This window comes from Patagioenas fasciata, chromosome 13 (genome assembly GCF_037038585.1).
Source record: "Patagioenas fasciata isolate bPatFas1 chromosome 13, bPatFas1.hap1, whole genome shotgun sequence".
NCBI classification, from domain to species: domain Eukaryota; kingdom Metazoa; phylum Chordata; class Aves; order Columbiformes; family Columbidae; genus Patagioenas; species Patagioenas fasciata.
This window is the reverse complement of record NC_092532.1, coordinates 9346829-9362299: the sequence shown is the minus strand read 5'-3', so window position 1 is coordinate 9362299 and position 15471 is coordinate 9346829. Positions and strand designations below refer to the sequence as shown.

General features: G+C 42.7%; 1 protein-coding gene across 4 annotated transcripts in view; it reads right to left on the bottom strand.

Annotated features, from left to right (window-relative positions):
• Positions 1-15471, bottom strand: part of FANCA (FA complementation group A) — a 34309-nt gene that overhangs the window by 16588 nt on the left and 2250 nt on the right. For 2 of the 4 annotated variants that reach the window (XM_071814531.1, XM_065848018.2), the window contains exons 4-21: positions 15325-15467; positions 14904-14999; positions 13234-13307; positions 12108-12220; positions 11078-11160; positions 10593-10626; positions 8139-8205; positions 7468-7580; positions 6449-6525; positions 5822-5963; positions 5168-5301; positions 4070-4180; positions 3561-3656; positions 3407-3466; positions 2057-2145; positions 1585-1645; positions 1436-1485; positions 474-550 (exon numbers count right to left, since the gene is read on the bottom strand). In XM_071814531.1, the coding sequence (XP_071670632.1) occupies positions 474-550; positions 1436-1485; positions 1585-1645; positions 2057-2145; positions 3407-3466; positions 3561-3656; positions 4070-4180; positions 5168-5301; positions 5822-5963; positions 6449-6525; positions 7468-7580; positions 8139-8205; positions 10593-10626; positions 11078-11160; positions 12108-12220; positions 13234-13307; positions 14904-14999; positions 15325-15467 (1620 nt within the window). The remainder of the gene's footprint in view (positions 1-473; positions 551-1435; positions 1486-1584; positions 1646-2056; positions 2146-3406; positions 3467-3560; positions 3657-4069; positions 4181-5167; positions 5302-5821; positions 5964-6448; positions 6526-7467; positions 7581-8138; positions 8206-10592; positions 10627-11077; positions 11161-12107; positions 12221-13233; positions 13308-14903; positions 15000-15324; positions 15468-15471) is intronic. The other 2 variants (XM_071814532.1, XM_065848020.2) reach the window with 1 other exon arrangement.

The following is a 15471-nucleotide window of genomic DNA, read 5'->3' as shown; positions in this document are numbered from 1 at the left end:
CAGGTGAACTGTGCACTGCGGTCCCTTTGCTCTGCTCTGCTCCCAGCCCCTCCTGCTAGCCCCTCCTGTCACCACCCATTAATCCAGGCTTAAAATGGTGAGTTGGGACAGCAGCAGTGCCGTGGCACGAGCGGTCGGCACAGTGGGGTCACGGGCCAGCCAGGACCGCTCGAGCTGCAAATGCTGATTCATGTGGATGTTTCTGAGCTGGCTTTAAATCAGCCAGCGCAGACAGCACTTGCAGCCTCAGCACAGAGCTCTGCAGAAATCCCACCCCAGCAGGACAGGCAGAGAAAGTCATTACAAGAGTAACTATTTGATACCTCAACAAGACTTAAAGAACATATGCATATTTACATACAGATTAAAGAACTAATTGGCTGTAACTTTTCGAAAACTTTCAAGTAAGAAGGGCATCAATGGAAATATTAACTTGTCTTCAAGCTGATCCATAAGTAAATGTATTTTTTTACCTTGTAACATTTTCTCCTTCATGGCATGACAGGCTTGCATGTACGTGGAGTACAAGTTTGAGGGTATTTTATCAGCTCTGTAATAATAAAAAAAGATATTTGTTATACCACAACCACATTCAAACTTCAACTTTATTAAATATAAGCATAAGCAACAGCTACACTTCAAAATGTAATTAGAGAGGCTCCAAAGCATACAGAGCATCTGAAGCATTTTTTTAATTGTCATCTGGCATGAGGGTCAGAAATTTACAGCCAAGATTTTCATCGCAAGTATTATGCATGTGTAACACACAACACAAAGTCAATGCTATATAAATATTATAGGCGTGTATTAATACCTATTTCATATAAAGTACGTGGCTAAGATCACATAAGAGTGTGAGTTATGTGACATGCAGCATTCACACATCTAAAACGACATCAAAGTTTGACCTCCAACGCTTGCTGGGCAGGTGCTTAATACTAAAAATGTATTAAATGAGGCTCCCCTAGAATTCAGCTGCTTCTCTTACAACTTTAATTTAAAAAAAAATGATCCAGCCTTTCTTAGCGTCAGACTAGAATGACAGGCCAGAACCAAACGCCTCATCTGTAGGCAGCGTTGCCAAAATTTTTTTCTTCATTATAGGTTACAGAGGAATTAATGGATTTAAAATAAAGCTGTTTCTGCAATGCAGAAAAGCACTTTTAAACATGTGTACAGGACAAGCTTGAGTTCCAAGAGGTGCTGTGTTCTCCTGGGACGTTATCTTGGTATCCCTTAAGATCAGTTCATTAAGCACTAACGCACATTTAATTTTCATCTTGCCTTTTCCCACACTCTCTCCCAAAGAGAGGAGCTTTTCACGCTCAGTGTTTCATAAACGAGGTGTTAAAACCTCAGATAATCCGACGTGAAGTCAGATGTTCTGAAGAGAAAGTCCAAAACCACAGAAAATAACAGTGGGAAGTCTCAATACCTCTTTAAAGAATCTATAAAAGCCATGCGTGCATCTGGGGTTCTAGGGAGCTGTAACAGAAAAACAGGCAGGTTAGGTGCAAATTACCAGGCTACAAACACACAGCTAAATGGGAGGATCAAAAACAAAATCCAAAACCAAATACTAACCACACGTGGCCTGAGCAAAGCAGGAAGAAACCAGGAAGTATAATATGGTCGCCTGAAAATACTGAGACAGAAAATAAATATAGCAAAATATTAACAAGACCAAAGCTGCAAAGTGCCATTTCATTACCTCAAGAATTAATGTGGCTCCTGCAAATAAGAAATATTCATGGTAACATGAATAACCACAGACAAATCTAGCCCAGATTAGCCAATAGTTATTCATTTCTTTAATTTTGCTTTTTATTTATTCTAACAATTGTGAACTTCTCTTGCAGGTGTGCATATGGCTTTTTACTCTGCACAAACAACTTCTCTTCGATGGCTACTGAGGAAGTAGATGACATGGGAAGAACTTCGCAAAACTTCCTTTGCTCACATCCTCCATTTTTCCTTTTTTGTTGTTTTGATTTGTACTTGGATTTATGACTATTATTATAGCTAAAACCAAGAAGAGTTGAGAAGCACACAGTACCTGGCTTCGATCACGGATGTTGGGATCTTCCTGGTGTTTTCAAATATCTGAAGGGCCTTTTCAACATCCCGAAGCGCCTGGCCCTGAGGCTTGATCATATGAGTAACAACGAGAGGAAGATGTGAGAAATCAAGGATGACGATAATTTTCCCTGCTTTTTCTTTCAGGGTTAGTATAATAACGGTTGTCTGTGTTGCGAAGGGAAGTGACTGAACAAATGCAATTGAGTAACAAGAACTACCTGATATGCAGAATAAAACTGCAGGATGGAGAACGCGGGCTTGAACTATCAGCTGTTACAAATATATATAAATAACAGCTATTCTGGCTCAGCCCAAAGGTCCGCATAGTTCTGTACACACCTCCTGCAGCAGATAGTCCTGCTGAATGTCATGTTCTTTATTCAGTTGTCCCCCACGGGGACAGTATCTTTGCTGTTCTGAATTTGCTTTATTGTTATTTTATTTTACTTCATGCACTTGGAATTAAGATCCATAATCTTCAGTTCCAGTCTGTGCTGCTACACTCCAGGCAGAGGAACAGCTGCCCCAGGATTCTCTTGTTTGAGCCAAGAGACATCTTAAAACTGCAAGAACCTGGGCCAGTTTCTCAACAGATCAGACTTGGCAATGAAACAAAACCATCACTTATGACTTTCAGTTCATCACAGGACTAAATTTCATTGCAGTATGTTTAACCAGCCTGTATTTCATGTATTCCACTTGACTGACTAAGTGCAGCCCCCTAATCTGCCATACTGATGATCAAAATGTAGAATAGGAAGAAACAATAAAGCCAAATGCTTCCTTAGCAATTACTGTTGTTATCCAAAACTTATCATGGACCAGAGTGAACCTGCAGACTGCAAATTCCCTCCCCAAATCTGCTGCAAATGTGACTGCTTTGAGTACAACACCAAATAGACGACATGTTGTACTGAAAATAATTAAGATATACATATAAACTGCTTTCCCATGTGCTCAAATCATTGGGGGCAAATCCACAGAGGATGTGTCACCATTGTCATAAGCTGTTCAATGTGCAGAGCTAACACAGCCCCAGCTGCGGGCTAACGCAGGTGCTGCTTGGCCAGTAGCTGGTTGGCTAATTGCCGAGTTCGTCTGCAAGTCCACCTCTGGGAATACTTGTCACCACCTGTGTGCCCTCTACACAGGTCTGGCTTTCAAGAAATCCAGGGAATGTTTCCATTCTTACAACTGCTGTGTCTTAAAGTTGGAGAAGATTTGGTTCAAACCTGGCAGGAATGGCAGAAAGGTCGATAACCTGAGCTCTTTGCCAGAGGAAAAGGGGCATGACTGATAAGAAAACGGTTAAACAGCCCAGCAGTACCTGCACTGTTTCATCTGTGGAAGACAAGTCTTCATAGAGCCCCATGTCCTCTATAGCGACCTGTGGGATTAATGGAGACACACACGGTCACGACACAGCTCGTATTTTGACGGATCCAGAAAGGACTCTTTGAAAAGAGACAATTCTCACTAACCTTGAGGTCGGCCAGCCTGGTTTTAGCCAGAGTGATGTACTCCAAGAGAATAGACCGATGTTTAGTTGGCACAAAAGGGGGGTACATTATATGGACCTGAAACATGCAATTCACAACAAGATTTGCCATTTTTACAGGAAATTAGTGTAAAATTCTGGTTAGTGTTTACAGTCATCTACCTCAAATATTCCCCAAAGACGTGATTGCTTGTTTTAAAATAAGCCATTTTCATGGCAACCAATGTGCAATTTTTCCCAACAACAAATAAAAAAATCACCAAAATGCTCAAATTTAACTCCATGAAAGGAATCCTCCTTCTTGTCCAGTAAATAAAAGAATCTTATTCTTCCTTCTTTCAGGAAGAACGTGTTTTGAATAATGTATCAGAACTAATGCAATTACTATATTAACAATAAAAATAAGCTGAGCCTAGTCAAAGGCACAAATAAGTTGACTTTGGAGCAATTCTGTATCAGTCTTTAAAAAACCAACTCTGAGCATTTTCTCACCTTCAGGTACAGCGCGGCCTCAAAGGGCACCAGCTCTGACAAGAACTCGAAGAGGAAGACCAGCGCTTTCTTACTGCTCCCCTGGTGACCACCAGCATTCCCAAAGGATGCCTGGAACAGGGAAACGACACCGCAGCCTTTGAGCGAGGAGAAAATCCCCGTCCCAGCAGGGTTGTAACCTGGCACACAAATCCCAGACATCCCTTATGGATATCTGCTTTCTGCCAAGAGAATCTTGCTGGAGAATGGTCTCCAGAGAAAGTTTATGGAAGTCTCTAGAGAAGTTTTCTTTGAGTATCTTGGTCCAGTTTCCAGAAAGCCCACCCTGTCATCCTCAAAGTTCATTCTGATGTGCTACTATAAGAACACTCAGAGGAGTTGAACAATACAACACCAAAATGCACCAAAGAATTGAGATTCATCGAGGTTTCTGCATAGCTTTATCTGGGCATTAAAAGGAAAATAAGCCAGTCTGAGAGTATACAGAACATAGCCAGTTTACCTTTTGATACAGCCTAAACACTCTATCAGCAAAGGCTGAGCTTAGATTTGAAAATTGTACAAAGGAATTTACAGCTTTAAATGATGTGGAGATTTGCATACCTAAAATACCTTCATATTTACAACTAAAAGCTAACGAGTAATTACCTGTAAGGTCAAACACAGCAATTAGAGCTGCATGCAAACATCCAGGAAACAGGAGTGCTTCATCTGCAGCAACCCACAACTTATGCAATAACAACAGTGTTGGTTATCAAGATACTGAAATACATCCAAGATGATGATTACAGCAGGAATTACATGTCTGCATTCCTGACAAATAACTACAGAAGTTAAGAGGGACTTAAAAGATGAAAGTAGGGAAGACCAGAGAAAGCCAAATAAATACATTCTTTGCAGACACAAAGGCTGTAATAAATATTAAATCAGTCCTAATATCAGTATAATCACTTTTTACTCTTTTTTTCTCCCTCTCTCTCCAATTTTTGGCTATCTGGTCTGAAACCAGGCTTTTGCTGGGCAGCAGAACATGCCTTGTGCACAGGTTTCTCACTTACTTAAAACAAAGATTACCAGTCAGGCCTCATTTAGCCTTACCTTAAACCATTCAGAGTAAGGCATGAACACAGCAGGGCCCTCGAGAGCAGCCTGACGAGCTATCAGGAATGCGGTGATCATGTTTTCCATATCATAATTCTCAAAGGCCTTCATCAGGAGGCGGCTCAATAGATCTAGAAACATAAAACAATCACCTCAGACTTTGCTCTTCACAACTGTGCTGTAATTTTCTATGGTAAACAGCTTGGGGAACCTTTGGGACTCACTTGTATTTTTTACATGCACTTTCAATAGTCAAATATTCCAGGATTTCAGCCTGGAAGAACTGCAGGAAATGCAGCAATGAGATAATTAGTAAGAAAATCTAACAAACAAGATCTGCTAGCAAAGGTGAGACAGAAGAACTAAGCTTCAGTAATCACTGCTCCAATTAATAATTAAGGTAATTATCAAACAACCCTATTAGCTGTACACTAAGTTTGAGGAGCGCCAGGCACAAGGCCTGGAATCATGTCACTGCTGACATGGAATGTCTGAACAGAAAAGCAGATTTTCTGCTGTTCTTTTCCACGCGTGAGTCTCAAAATAGTGACTCTCAATGCCTGCGCTGTTCCACCAGTTGGCACGGTTTCCTCTTCAGCACCAGAGAAGCAACAAGCACGCAAGCTTGCAGGCCCACCAGCACCTCCTCACCTCTGAAGAGCTGCTCAGCCTCGGCCTGGCACACGACCAATGTGGACACACAGGACAGGACGTGCTGCCAGTTCACCTCGTGGGTCTCCAGGACTTGCTGCAGCTGCAAGATCGACTCCTTCGCGCTGAACGCCACGAACAGCTGCAAGAGTGAGAGCAATTTGGTTTAGCTATGACATACAGGTACCTGTAAGAGTGAAATACACTGTCAAGATTAACACGTAGATGTCTCTTGTATGGCTTTTTATAAAGCTATCCTGCGTGCATCTCTGTGTCAGCTTTACAGGGCCAGACATCGTTATGGCCTGGAACCAGCATTGGCCAAAATACACAGTAATATTCCAGTTCTTTCAGAAGTCATGTCATATTCTTAACAGTAAAAACTCACATCTTCAATTATTATCTCTGTCCTCATTAAGAGCTTTGCACAAAAGTTCCTTTTCTTCAAAAGTCCCATTTGCACAAAAGTAATACTTTTTCTTTGTGCTTCACATTGCCAGGATTCCTGGCAGCTGGTTCAGATTCTGTGACTGGAACATTCTATTTTTAAATAACCTCATTTCAGATATTTCAATGAATAGAACACCAACATAGTAAAGCTCTCTCTGCAAAACCGGGAAGACGTACTTTGTGATACAAGGTAGTGAGTAGTGAACAAGTTCTTGTAAAGCTCCACTCCTTCTGCATATGGATAGCATCAGACACTGAAGACACAAAGAAAATAGTTTACTCTTCAGAAATAATTTTAAACTCACCCAAACCATGTAACTCAACCACACAAGATTTCCCTTTGGCTCTGACAGCCAGACACATTAAAAATTGCTGAAATCCTTTCTCTCCCTTTTGTCTTTGGGACATGCACTGTGGCAATGAGGACGGTGCCATTTCCCTACAGCACTGTCACCTCAAGGCTGCTCACACATCTACAGGCAACCATGGTGTGTGCACAGAGAACCAGCCAGGAATCACTTTTTCTTCAATAATCTCTTCCAGCTGGAAGCCAACAATGACACAGCTCTCCGACACAACCCATACATGGCTCTAGATCATAGCCCAGAGTGGTTTTACCAGGGATTTTGTAGCCCAAACATATTTCTTCCTAAAAACATCAAGCTTCGCAATTACCAGTCATGGATTAGAAGCCTTCCTGCCTTTAATCTACCAAAAGAAACACCCAGTGAGCAGAGCAAGGCCACATCTTGGGCCTCAACCCAAACACACAGGGCCAGACTGCGTCAGCCCCAGCCCTCTCCGCAGCATCATCTCTCCCACCCAGTTTGTCCTTTTGTTCAAAACTACTCCCAGAGGCCAGAGCTCTCCCAGACCTGCTCCGTTAGGCTTACTCCAAATATCTGTTCAGAAGCCATTGGCAGAAGCTCTGTTTGAAGGCACTGATTTTCCACTCCAAGTTTTCTCCTGAACTACAGCCCTCTCAAGCCCAGATTAATTTTCTTTTTTTTTTCTTTTGGTCTGATCTGGCACCATGTCTATAATGTCTATATATCCCTAGGGAAAGAGCTGGGGAGTCGGGCAGCTGCTCTGGGTCCTTCAGGCTGGACTCCATTAAGCCAGGCCTGAGTAGGCTGGAGCTCGTGACACACACTAACACACCGCAGAGACACTCGCTTCTCCCTGCCTGTTCCTACCTTTGAACAACGGGTTGTAGGTAAGAACTTCGGTCAGGGTGTGTCTGAAAAACTGCTGCAAGGAATCTGGATGAACCGCACTTTTATAAAGTGACACATTGAACACGTTCAGCCTACAAATGACAAGAAAATGTTCAGAAACAATGCAAATGAAGTATGATCAACCAGGTACTGATCAGGGTGAAAGACTTTTTTTTCCCCCTTATCTCTCTTATCAAATTACCAGAGATATATACCTTTTTGTATGTATTTTTAAAATCTATTGGTTACTCAATATTATGTAGCTATCAGATTTACAAACTTAAGTCAATATATACTCCTGCACAGGATGGGTCTGGCTTGACATGTACAAAGTTGTTAGACAAAAAATGTTTGGAAGCAGGAATTAGAGAAGATGATGGCACCTTCCAGCTGCTTCTGCTCAGAAGCAGAGTGAGAAAACTCAATGGGGTAAACTTGCCATATGCGAAGAAGATGTTCCAGCCCTGCCAGAACACTGCTTCCTACCTGACACTTATTTTTTAACATGTATTTTCACTTGCATATATTTTATTAGAGAGAATACTAAACATAAGCAGCACGGCGTGTGGAACATTTACACTATTTCAGTAACAAGTGTTAACAGTGGATAAAAAACTCCTGACATTACCCAGGGGAGCAGCGTTTCTTACCAGAATCTCACAGCTTGTGATGTGGAAACATCTTCCTGCTTCTCTTTACCAACAGCATCAAGCACCCCTGTACCCCAAAGCAGAAACACAAAAATGCAATGAGAGAAATGGAAATGGAAGGAACTGTGACACTAAACAACACAGGAACTAACTGTGCACCTTTAAGAAGGTGGCCCCATTGGGGAAATGTGCAGAAGCCATTCAGTAGCATTACATTCTTATTATTTTTTTTCAAAAGTGACACAGAGACTCAAAAACTATTAATACTAACCTTGAAACAATTTAAAAGCATTCCCAAGAATGTGCTAATAATTAAGCCATCTAAAAATGCACATGTATTAGTAGTTAATTTCCAAACCCAACCCTAATTGTGCAGCAGATCTGCAAGTGTGAACCCTGCAAAGCTGCAGGAGAGAAGCATCTGTCTGGGGCAGGGATTTGCACAAGTAAGCTCTGAATTAACCCCTGGAAACAACAGTCTTAACCACCCTCGCCAAACAAAGAGCACGCTGCTGCCACTGGGACTTCATGTTACCTTTGCTTAGAACTTCCTTCTAGAGCTAGATCTGTCCCAAGGCGACAGCTGGAGCTCAAACAGCTTGGCAGCTCACACAGTTCGTGGCCATGAACATCAGCCCATCCCAAAGACCACGTACGGAGAGACCCTGTGCTTTACAGCCCACTGCAGCAGCAGTTTTTCCTGTTTTTTGTCCCATCCTACCTTCAAAAGCCTCCTGTTTTAACAGTTAAGAGTTTGCTTTGTTCATTAGGATCATTCAGGAAATACCCTGAAAAGGAAATGTATTGAGCTGGGGCAGCAAAACCACGTCCTTGCATGAGGTAGCCCATGGGGTTAGTTGTAAAGCTCTCCTCCCCTGCAGAGGAATACTGTCAGGCTAAGTAGGGGAGAATAGAGAAAAGGAGATAAACTCTGCTTAACCTCGGGCACAGGAGTTCAATAGAGCAAGATCATCACTGTGCAGCATGGTGCTCCCATGCTTCTCCCAGCCCATCCTTCTCCCCCTGTGAAGGTCTTCACTAATAGTGAATTATTTTACATAAAGAATTTCAACGTTCTTCAAAGTAGCTGATGCATGGAGTGAAACCCCTCGAAGGTGACCCAAAAGTACAGACTAACAAAAATACCTTGTATAAAACTCATTTAAGATATTTTCAGGTGCATAGACCGCACGTCAGCCAGCAGCAGCACAGGCTGCGGAAACGTGAAGGTCAGATGAAGAGCAGGGCAGCACAGGCACCTGTGTGGCTGCTGGCAGCTTGCTTCTTTTCCTCCAAAATCCCCTCGTCCTGTGCTTATTAGGGTGATTTTTCAAATACCGATGCTGCTAATGGGTCATCTGAGATAAGGCTCATATATACTAAATAATCAAGCACTTCTCTTATAGCTTTTCCATTTTAGAACCACTTTGCAAGGTGTGTAAGGCCTTTCTGTCCACAGACAACGTTTCCTGTGGGATAGGTACAGGACGGGGCTGGCAGTGCCGCGGGGAGAGGGAGCAGCCCTGGCGTGTGTCCTGCTCTGCAGGCATCCTACAGCAGAGGAGAAGCTCCAGTCTCTGCAGCAGCACTGAGCACGTTGCTGAAGCTGAAATGTGCCAGCAAAAGTGGTAAAGTGCTGTCACTAAGGAGACGGGAAAGGAACAGCAGCTGCACAGTCAGATTATATTAATACCCCAGTGTAGGGCACGTGAGGAGGTGTGAGCAAGAGTAAAGAGGCGTGAGTGAGCGTGAGGGGGTGTGAGCAAACACTTCCTCCACTGTACAGCACATACAGCAACTTACCATGAAGATCATCTGTGACATATGACAAAAATAACCCCGATGCGTGTTTGGTCTTTCTGAGTCAAGATTTGCAATGCAAAGCAGGGACTACAACACTTGAGCCCCCAGCAGCGGCAGCAGGACTGCCCAGGCCAAAACAGGCACCTTGGCCATGTGACACTTCTTGAAGGTCTTTTAAGGTCTACACATGTACATTAGATGTCTTTGCTCAGCATTTAAAAAAAATAGGTTTCACAAAACGCTAGTCTGCAAATTCAAACCATGAACCAGGAAAATAGCTTACTTGCACATAACTTTGTAAATTCAAAGCAGAAAAAAAAAATCTCCCAGTTTAATCTCTGGAAGCAAACTGGTCTGTTGTAGCACAGTTCTTAAAAACCAGCTCAGATATCAACCTGGTGTTGCAGCTGGGAACATCAAAACAAACTGGCATAACAGGCAAGAAATTATCTGCAGCACTGGAAGACACTCACTTTACAAGAGCAAAAGGGAAAACAGGGGCACACAAAATCAGTGACATTAATAATATGCACAGCAGAGGAAAAGCAGTCCAGGCAAAGGATTTCTCCTTGCAGATTTAGTAATGAACAAGGAACTCAAGTCGAGCAAACAGCGGCAATGCACAAAGCCAGGAATCACAAACACACTTACATGTCAACATTCTTTGTAAGACAGCATGACAGATCTGTTCAAAATGGACAAATTAAGACCATTTAGAGTTTAAAAGAGCTACAGTAATATGCAGAAAAATTAAATTGACTCAAAGAAAGTTCTGTCCCTCTTAATTTAAAGCTTAACCTTCAGCTCAGGCTTTATGGTAGAGCAGATACAATAGACAGAAGGGGAAGCATTTCCTGTGCTCACCAGCACTCCACACCTCACATTCCTAGGAAGCCAATCAAGGTGAAACTGAGGAAGCTTACAAAACCCCGGACACCTCACCTTGGAAAATATATCTCTAAAAAAATGTCTATGTTCTGGTTTCAGCATTTCTTCATCACCCACTCCAGCCTGGACCCACCACCCTTTTTTTGTTGCTCTAAACTCACGTTTATTTATATTCAGCAAGGCCCAGAGGTATATAAAGGAACTACTCTTTAAACAACTATTTGTAAATAGTCTCATTTCATTCTTACATTGGGGACCTTCTTGAATTCCAAATTCCTTCCCAGCTCTGAAGTTTGCTGAAAGCCATTCTGAAGAAACACAATTGCAAAGTCTGCAAATTGAGAAGGAATTAGTGTTTCAGCATGAAAATAAAGACCTCCCCATCTCCCAACAGCAGCGGTGACTGAAAAGCCTTGTTCACTACACAGCAGCCAGCAGGAATCTTTTATTGTCTTGGAGTAAAATTACTTCCACACAAAAGGATCTAGAACAATGGATGGCAGGGAGCACAGAAACTTCAAGGATTGTACAGACAAAAGCATTTACAGGTCTTACTGCTGCAGAACTCGTGTGGGTTGTACCTGACTGGTACTGGTCCAGTCCGACTGCAGCTCGTCAATCAAATCACATAGTGACTTTTTCTAAACAAAACCATAAAATAAATAACAGAAAAGGGCAAGGGGAAAATTGAACTGTTAAATACCATAGAATCCCAGGTCGAAAGGACCTCAAGGATCACCTGGTCCAACCTTTCTTGGCACAAGCCCAGTCTAGCCAAGCTGGCTCAGCACCCTGTCCAGCTGGATCTGAAAACTGTCCAGTGTTGGGGAATCCACCACTTCCCAGGGAGATTATTCCAATGGCTGATTGTTCTAACCGGGAAAAATTTCCCTCTCGTGTCCATCGGAATCTTCCCAGAGGTAACTTGTACCCATTGTCCCTTGTCTTTTCCATGGGACCCCTTGTAAAAAGAAGATATTCAGAGATATTCTGGTCCAGAATATCACAGTTTGCAGGAGTATCACACTCTCAATATATCATCCCTGGCTCCATACTCCCTGCAATTACACTGTCTTGTAGATACTATAACTCAAATAGATTTAGAAATTCAAGCCAATCCTCTTTTAAGGGAAAAAAAATTGCTGAATGCACTAAATATAAAAATACATTCCCCTCACTGAGATGAGGTAAGAAAATGCAAAGCAAGGCCTCCGTCTTACACCTCCCAGCCTTTGACCTGCTCAGCCCCCTCCTGCAGCACCTGCTTGGGTGTCTTGCCTGAGAGCATGTGTCCCGCCACCTCCTCGTTTCCATGGGTCCCATCCGCCTGCTCGCAGAGGCCACTGAGGCCACCGTGCAGCCACTCCACCGCAGCAGGGACGGACGGGCTGCTGAGAACAAACAGAAGCACATTCAGTTCAATCCCTCCCGCTCTTTGTAAGGCTGGTTTTATTTCCTCCACCATCCCTTTGGACTCAGGAAAGAATCATCTGTGCAGGACTCTGCCTTGTACTTGGCTTTTCATTTATTTAATTTGGACCAGCAAGAGCTTTATTTGCTTTGTAAAAAGATTCCACAACAAACACATTCAAAAGGAAAAAATATGTGTGAAATTGTGTGTTCAAGTATTTCCTCCTCTCTGACATTAAAGTATTCCCATTTAGAAAGTTCTGCTAGAAGACTTTAGTTCCAATTTCTAAGATACTCCGATAAAAATGGTTAACAAAAAAAAAAAAAAAAAAATCAAGCTCTTAATCTATCCATTTGGTTTGCTTGAATTTGAAGTACAGTGGACACTGAAGGCTTTTTTCCTATTCCATCAACAGATAAGTAAACCAACACCAAAGGCATAGAAGATTGCTGTAGCATTCCTTTGACACCGTAAGAAAACACCCTGAACTTCCCACAGGATAACTGGTTTTACTTGTTAGTTTAAAAATAAATCAGTTCCTAGAAGAACTGTTCTCTGGAGATTAACTCCACCAAACCTTACTGAAATGTCGGGATTGTGAAGACAGCAGCTCACAGCTGCTGCAAAGTGTTGTTTCTCCTCGAGACCAGCACTCATTTTGGGGGACTAAATGAGTTTCCAAGGCAGAAACAAAGTGGCAAAGCAAAGCCCTGGGGAAAGCATCGCCAGGACGGCTGCAGCAGTGGGTTCCACTGAGCCATTGTGCTCCACACTGCGACTGATTCAGCAGCCACCAGACAACGGGCCACTTAACCTGTGCTAATTAACCCAGAGTAACCTCTCAAATCCAGGGTAACTTCTTAAATCTAATCTGATCGCTTGCCAGCACCTGACTATATGCTTAGTCCAGAATACTCATGACTAATCCCTGATTATATTTCAATAGGCTTTACAGGATTAAATACATCTGCAAACCTCCAAACCTCTGCTCACCTCTCCAGCAGCTCTCCCAGCCCAAAGACGTCTCCTCTGTGCAAGTGCCACACAGCTTCCAGCACCGGAGGGGCCTAACAAGGTTTCACAATCAGGTCATGGTCTGCATTTGGCAGTTAACATTAACATTTGGCTAATGAAAACTATACATAAAAGAATAAAACTAAGTTCTGTTTATTCAAACTATCCAGAACTTATTAAAACTTAAAAACAATAACATAAGAAATAACAAATGAGGAAAGATTATGTCTGATCTTTTCTTCCTACAAATTTTGAATGGTTTAGGGTTGTAGATGCATCATCATTTTAAATTTTCATGGTCAAGTAATAAATATCTCCATTTTTGTCCTGCTGGATTAATGCTGATGTTGCATATTCAAGGGAGCAGGGGATATTCCAGAAAACAGCTTCACATCTTGTTATAATAATTCAGCTCTGGAAACAGATTAGAGAATTATCGCTTAGCCTGTTAACTGTTTATTAGTCTCTGTGAAGTGAGTTTGCTGCTCTCAAACACATTTCCCAATAGGAGACGACAGAAAAACGCGGCAACTATGCAGGCAGAGAGGCCGATGGATGCAGAGGAAAAGCCAATGCTACTTGGACACTGAGCTCATCGTTGGCGAAATCAGAACCAAGCATCATGTCCATGAGGACAAAACAGAAAGAAGAGATACCCGGGAATCCTGGGCAGACAGGCCATGAAGGAGAAAAGCCCCACGAACTTTCTGCAGCAACCAGCAGCTGTCTCATAGCGTGACCCTGGACTTGCACACATACTTTGTCTTGGACAACCTAATTCTTTCCTGTAACAATCTCAGTGACACAGCAGCACTTGATCTCCATGTCTGCCCAAGAACTGGGAGATCTTAATCAGCCTACAAAACACACGGGATTCTATTTTCAGCCCAGGATCGGATATTTGAGACTAGAGCGTGGCTCTTTATTCTGACAGATCAGCCTCTGCCTTCTTTCCCACCGGTGCAACCAGAACTGCCCCCTCACAAAAAGTCCTTACCTGCACTGAGACCATCACTTATCTTAAGAAAACAAACCACTGAAATGAAATCAAGACAGCAGTTTTGTGAAGCAACGCAACCTGGTATCTGCTATCGCATTTCTCTCAAGCCGTTTTCTGCATGAACTCACTCAGGGTTATCATCACTCACAGGTAAACAGAGCGGAGAACCAGAATGCCAAAGATTAATTGAATATTGCTGACAAAGCACATAATGGACTTCTGGGATCATATGGCAGTTTTTAGCAGAAACCACCACACAATTTTAATAATTCACCTACTTCCAAAGTTCTACTAAATCCTCCTCAAAAAAAACAACCTGCTAGAGGTAAGGAAGGTCCCAGTTAACTTGCTTTAAAATAAACAAAAAAGCAACCCGGCCATTTGTAATTCAGTTCATGCTTTTGAAAGGTCAGAGAGACCACAGTGACGGTCAGGAGTTGAAGACTACAGGGATGAGCAGTGGTAAGGTTGTTCTCGGTCACCATAAAAACCACCGAGGGAAACTGCAGGGAAATCCCAGCACTTTGCCAGTCCGTGTTCCTGTTATCTCTGCCTTCGCGGGAAAGCGGGGCTGAAAACACGCGGCCACATCCCTCAGGTGAAGTCAAACTGGCCTGTATCACGGCAGCTATTCCCCATGAGTTCTTACCTTCATTTTCCACATCTCTTGACAGAAGACTGAGCGACAGAACACATTGTTCGCCAGCAAATCCTTCATAGTCTGAAGCAAGCCAGACAACCTCTTCTGGAATCACCCCAGAAATGAAGCAGAGATAATTTTCTTTGTAAATAACCAGAGATGATAACACTGGATCTGCTTAGAGAGATCCCTGTAATGCTGCACTTCGTCAACAGATAAAAAACTTCAGTTCTAAGCTGCCAAAACCAGACACTTTCCTGTATAGGAGAAGAGCTCCCTACTTCTGTGCGCGTATCGGACACATAAAAGAATAATCGCTGCTCAGGTGCTACGTGTTTGGGTGACTTTATCAGAACAGATAAACTGAGTTTAAAGTCAAACCTAACAATACAATGTTCTTGAAAAAGTAAATATAAACCTTTTCCCTTACTCTCTGGTCCAAGTTCAGTAATGGGGCTTGAGAGGGGCTAGCAGAATCCTGACAGATCCGCTCGATGTTGGTAACAGCATTTTTGGCTGCCAAGATTGCTGCGGGCACACCCAATCTCAAGGCCTGCTCCTGCAGAACAGAGACTAA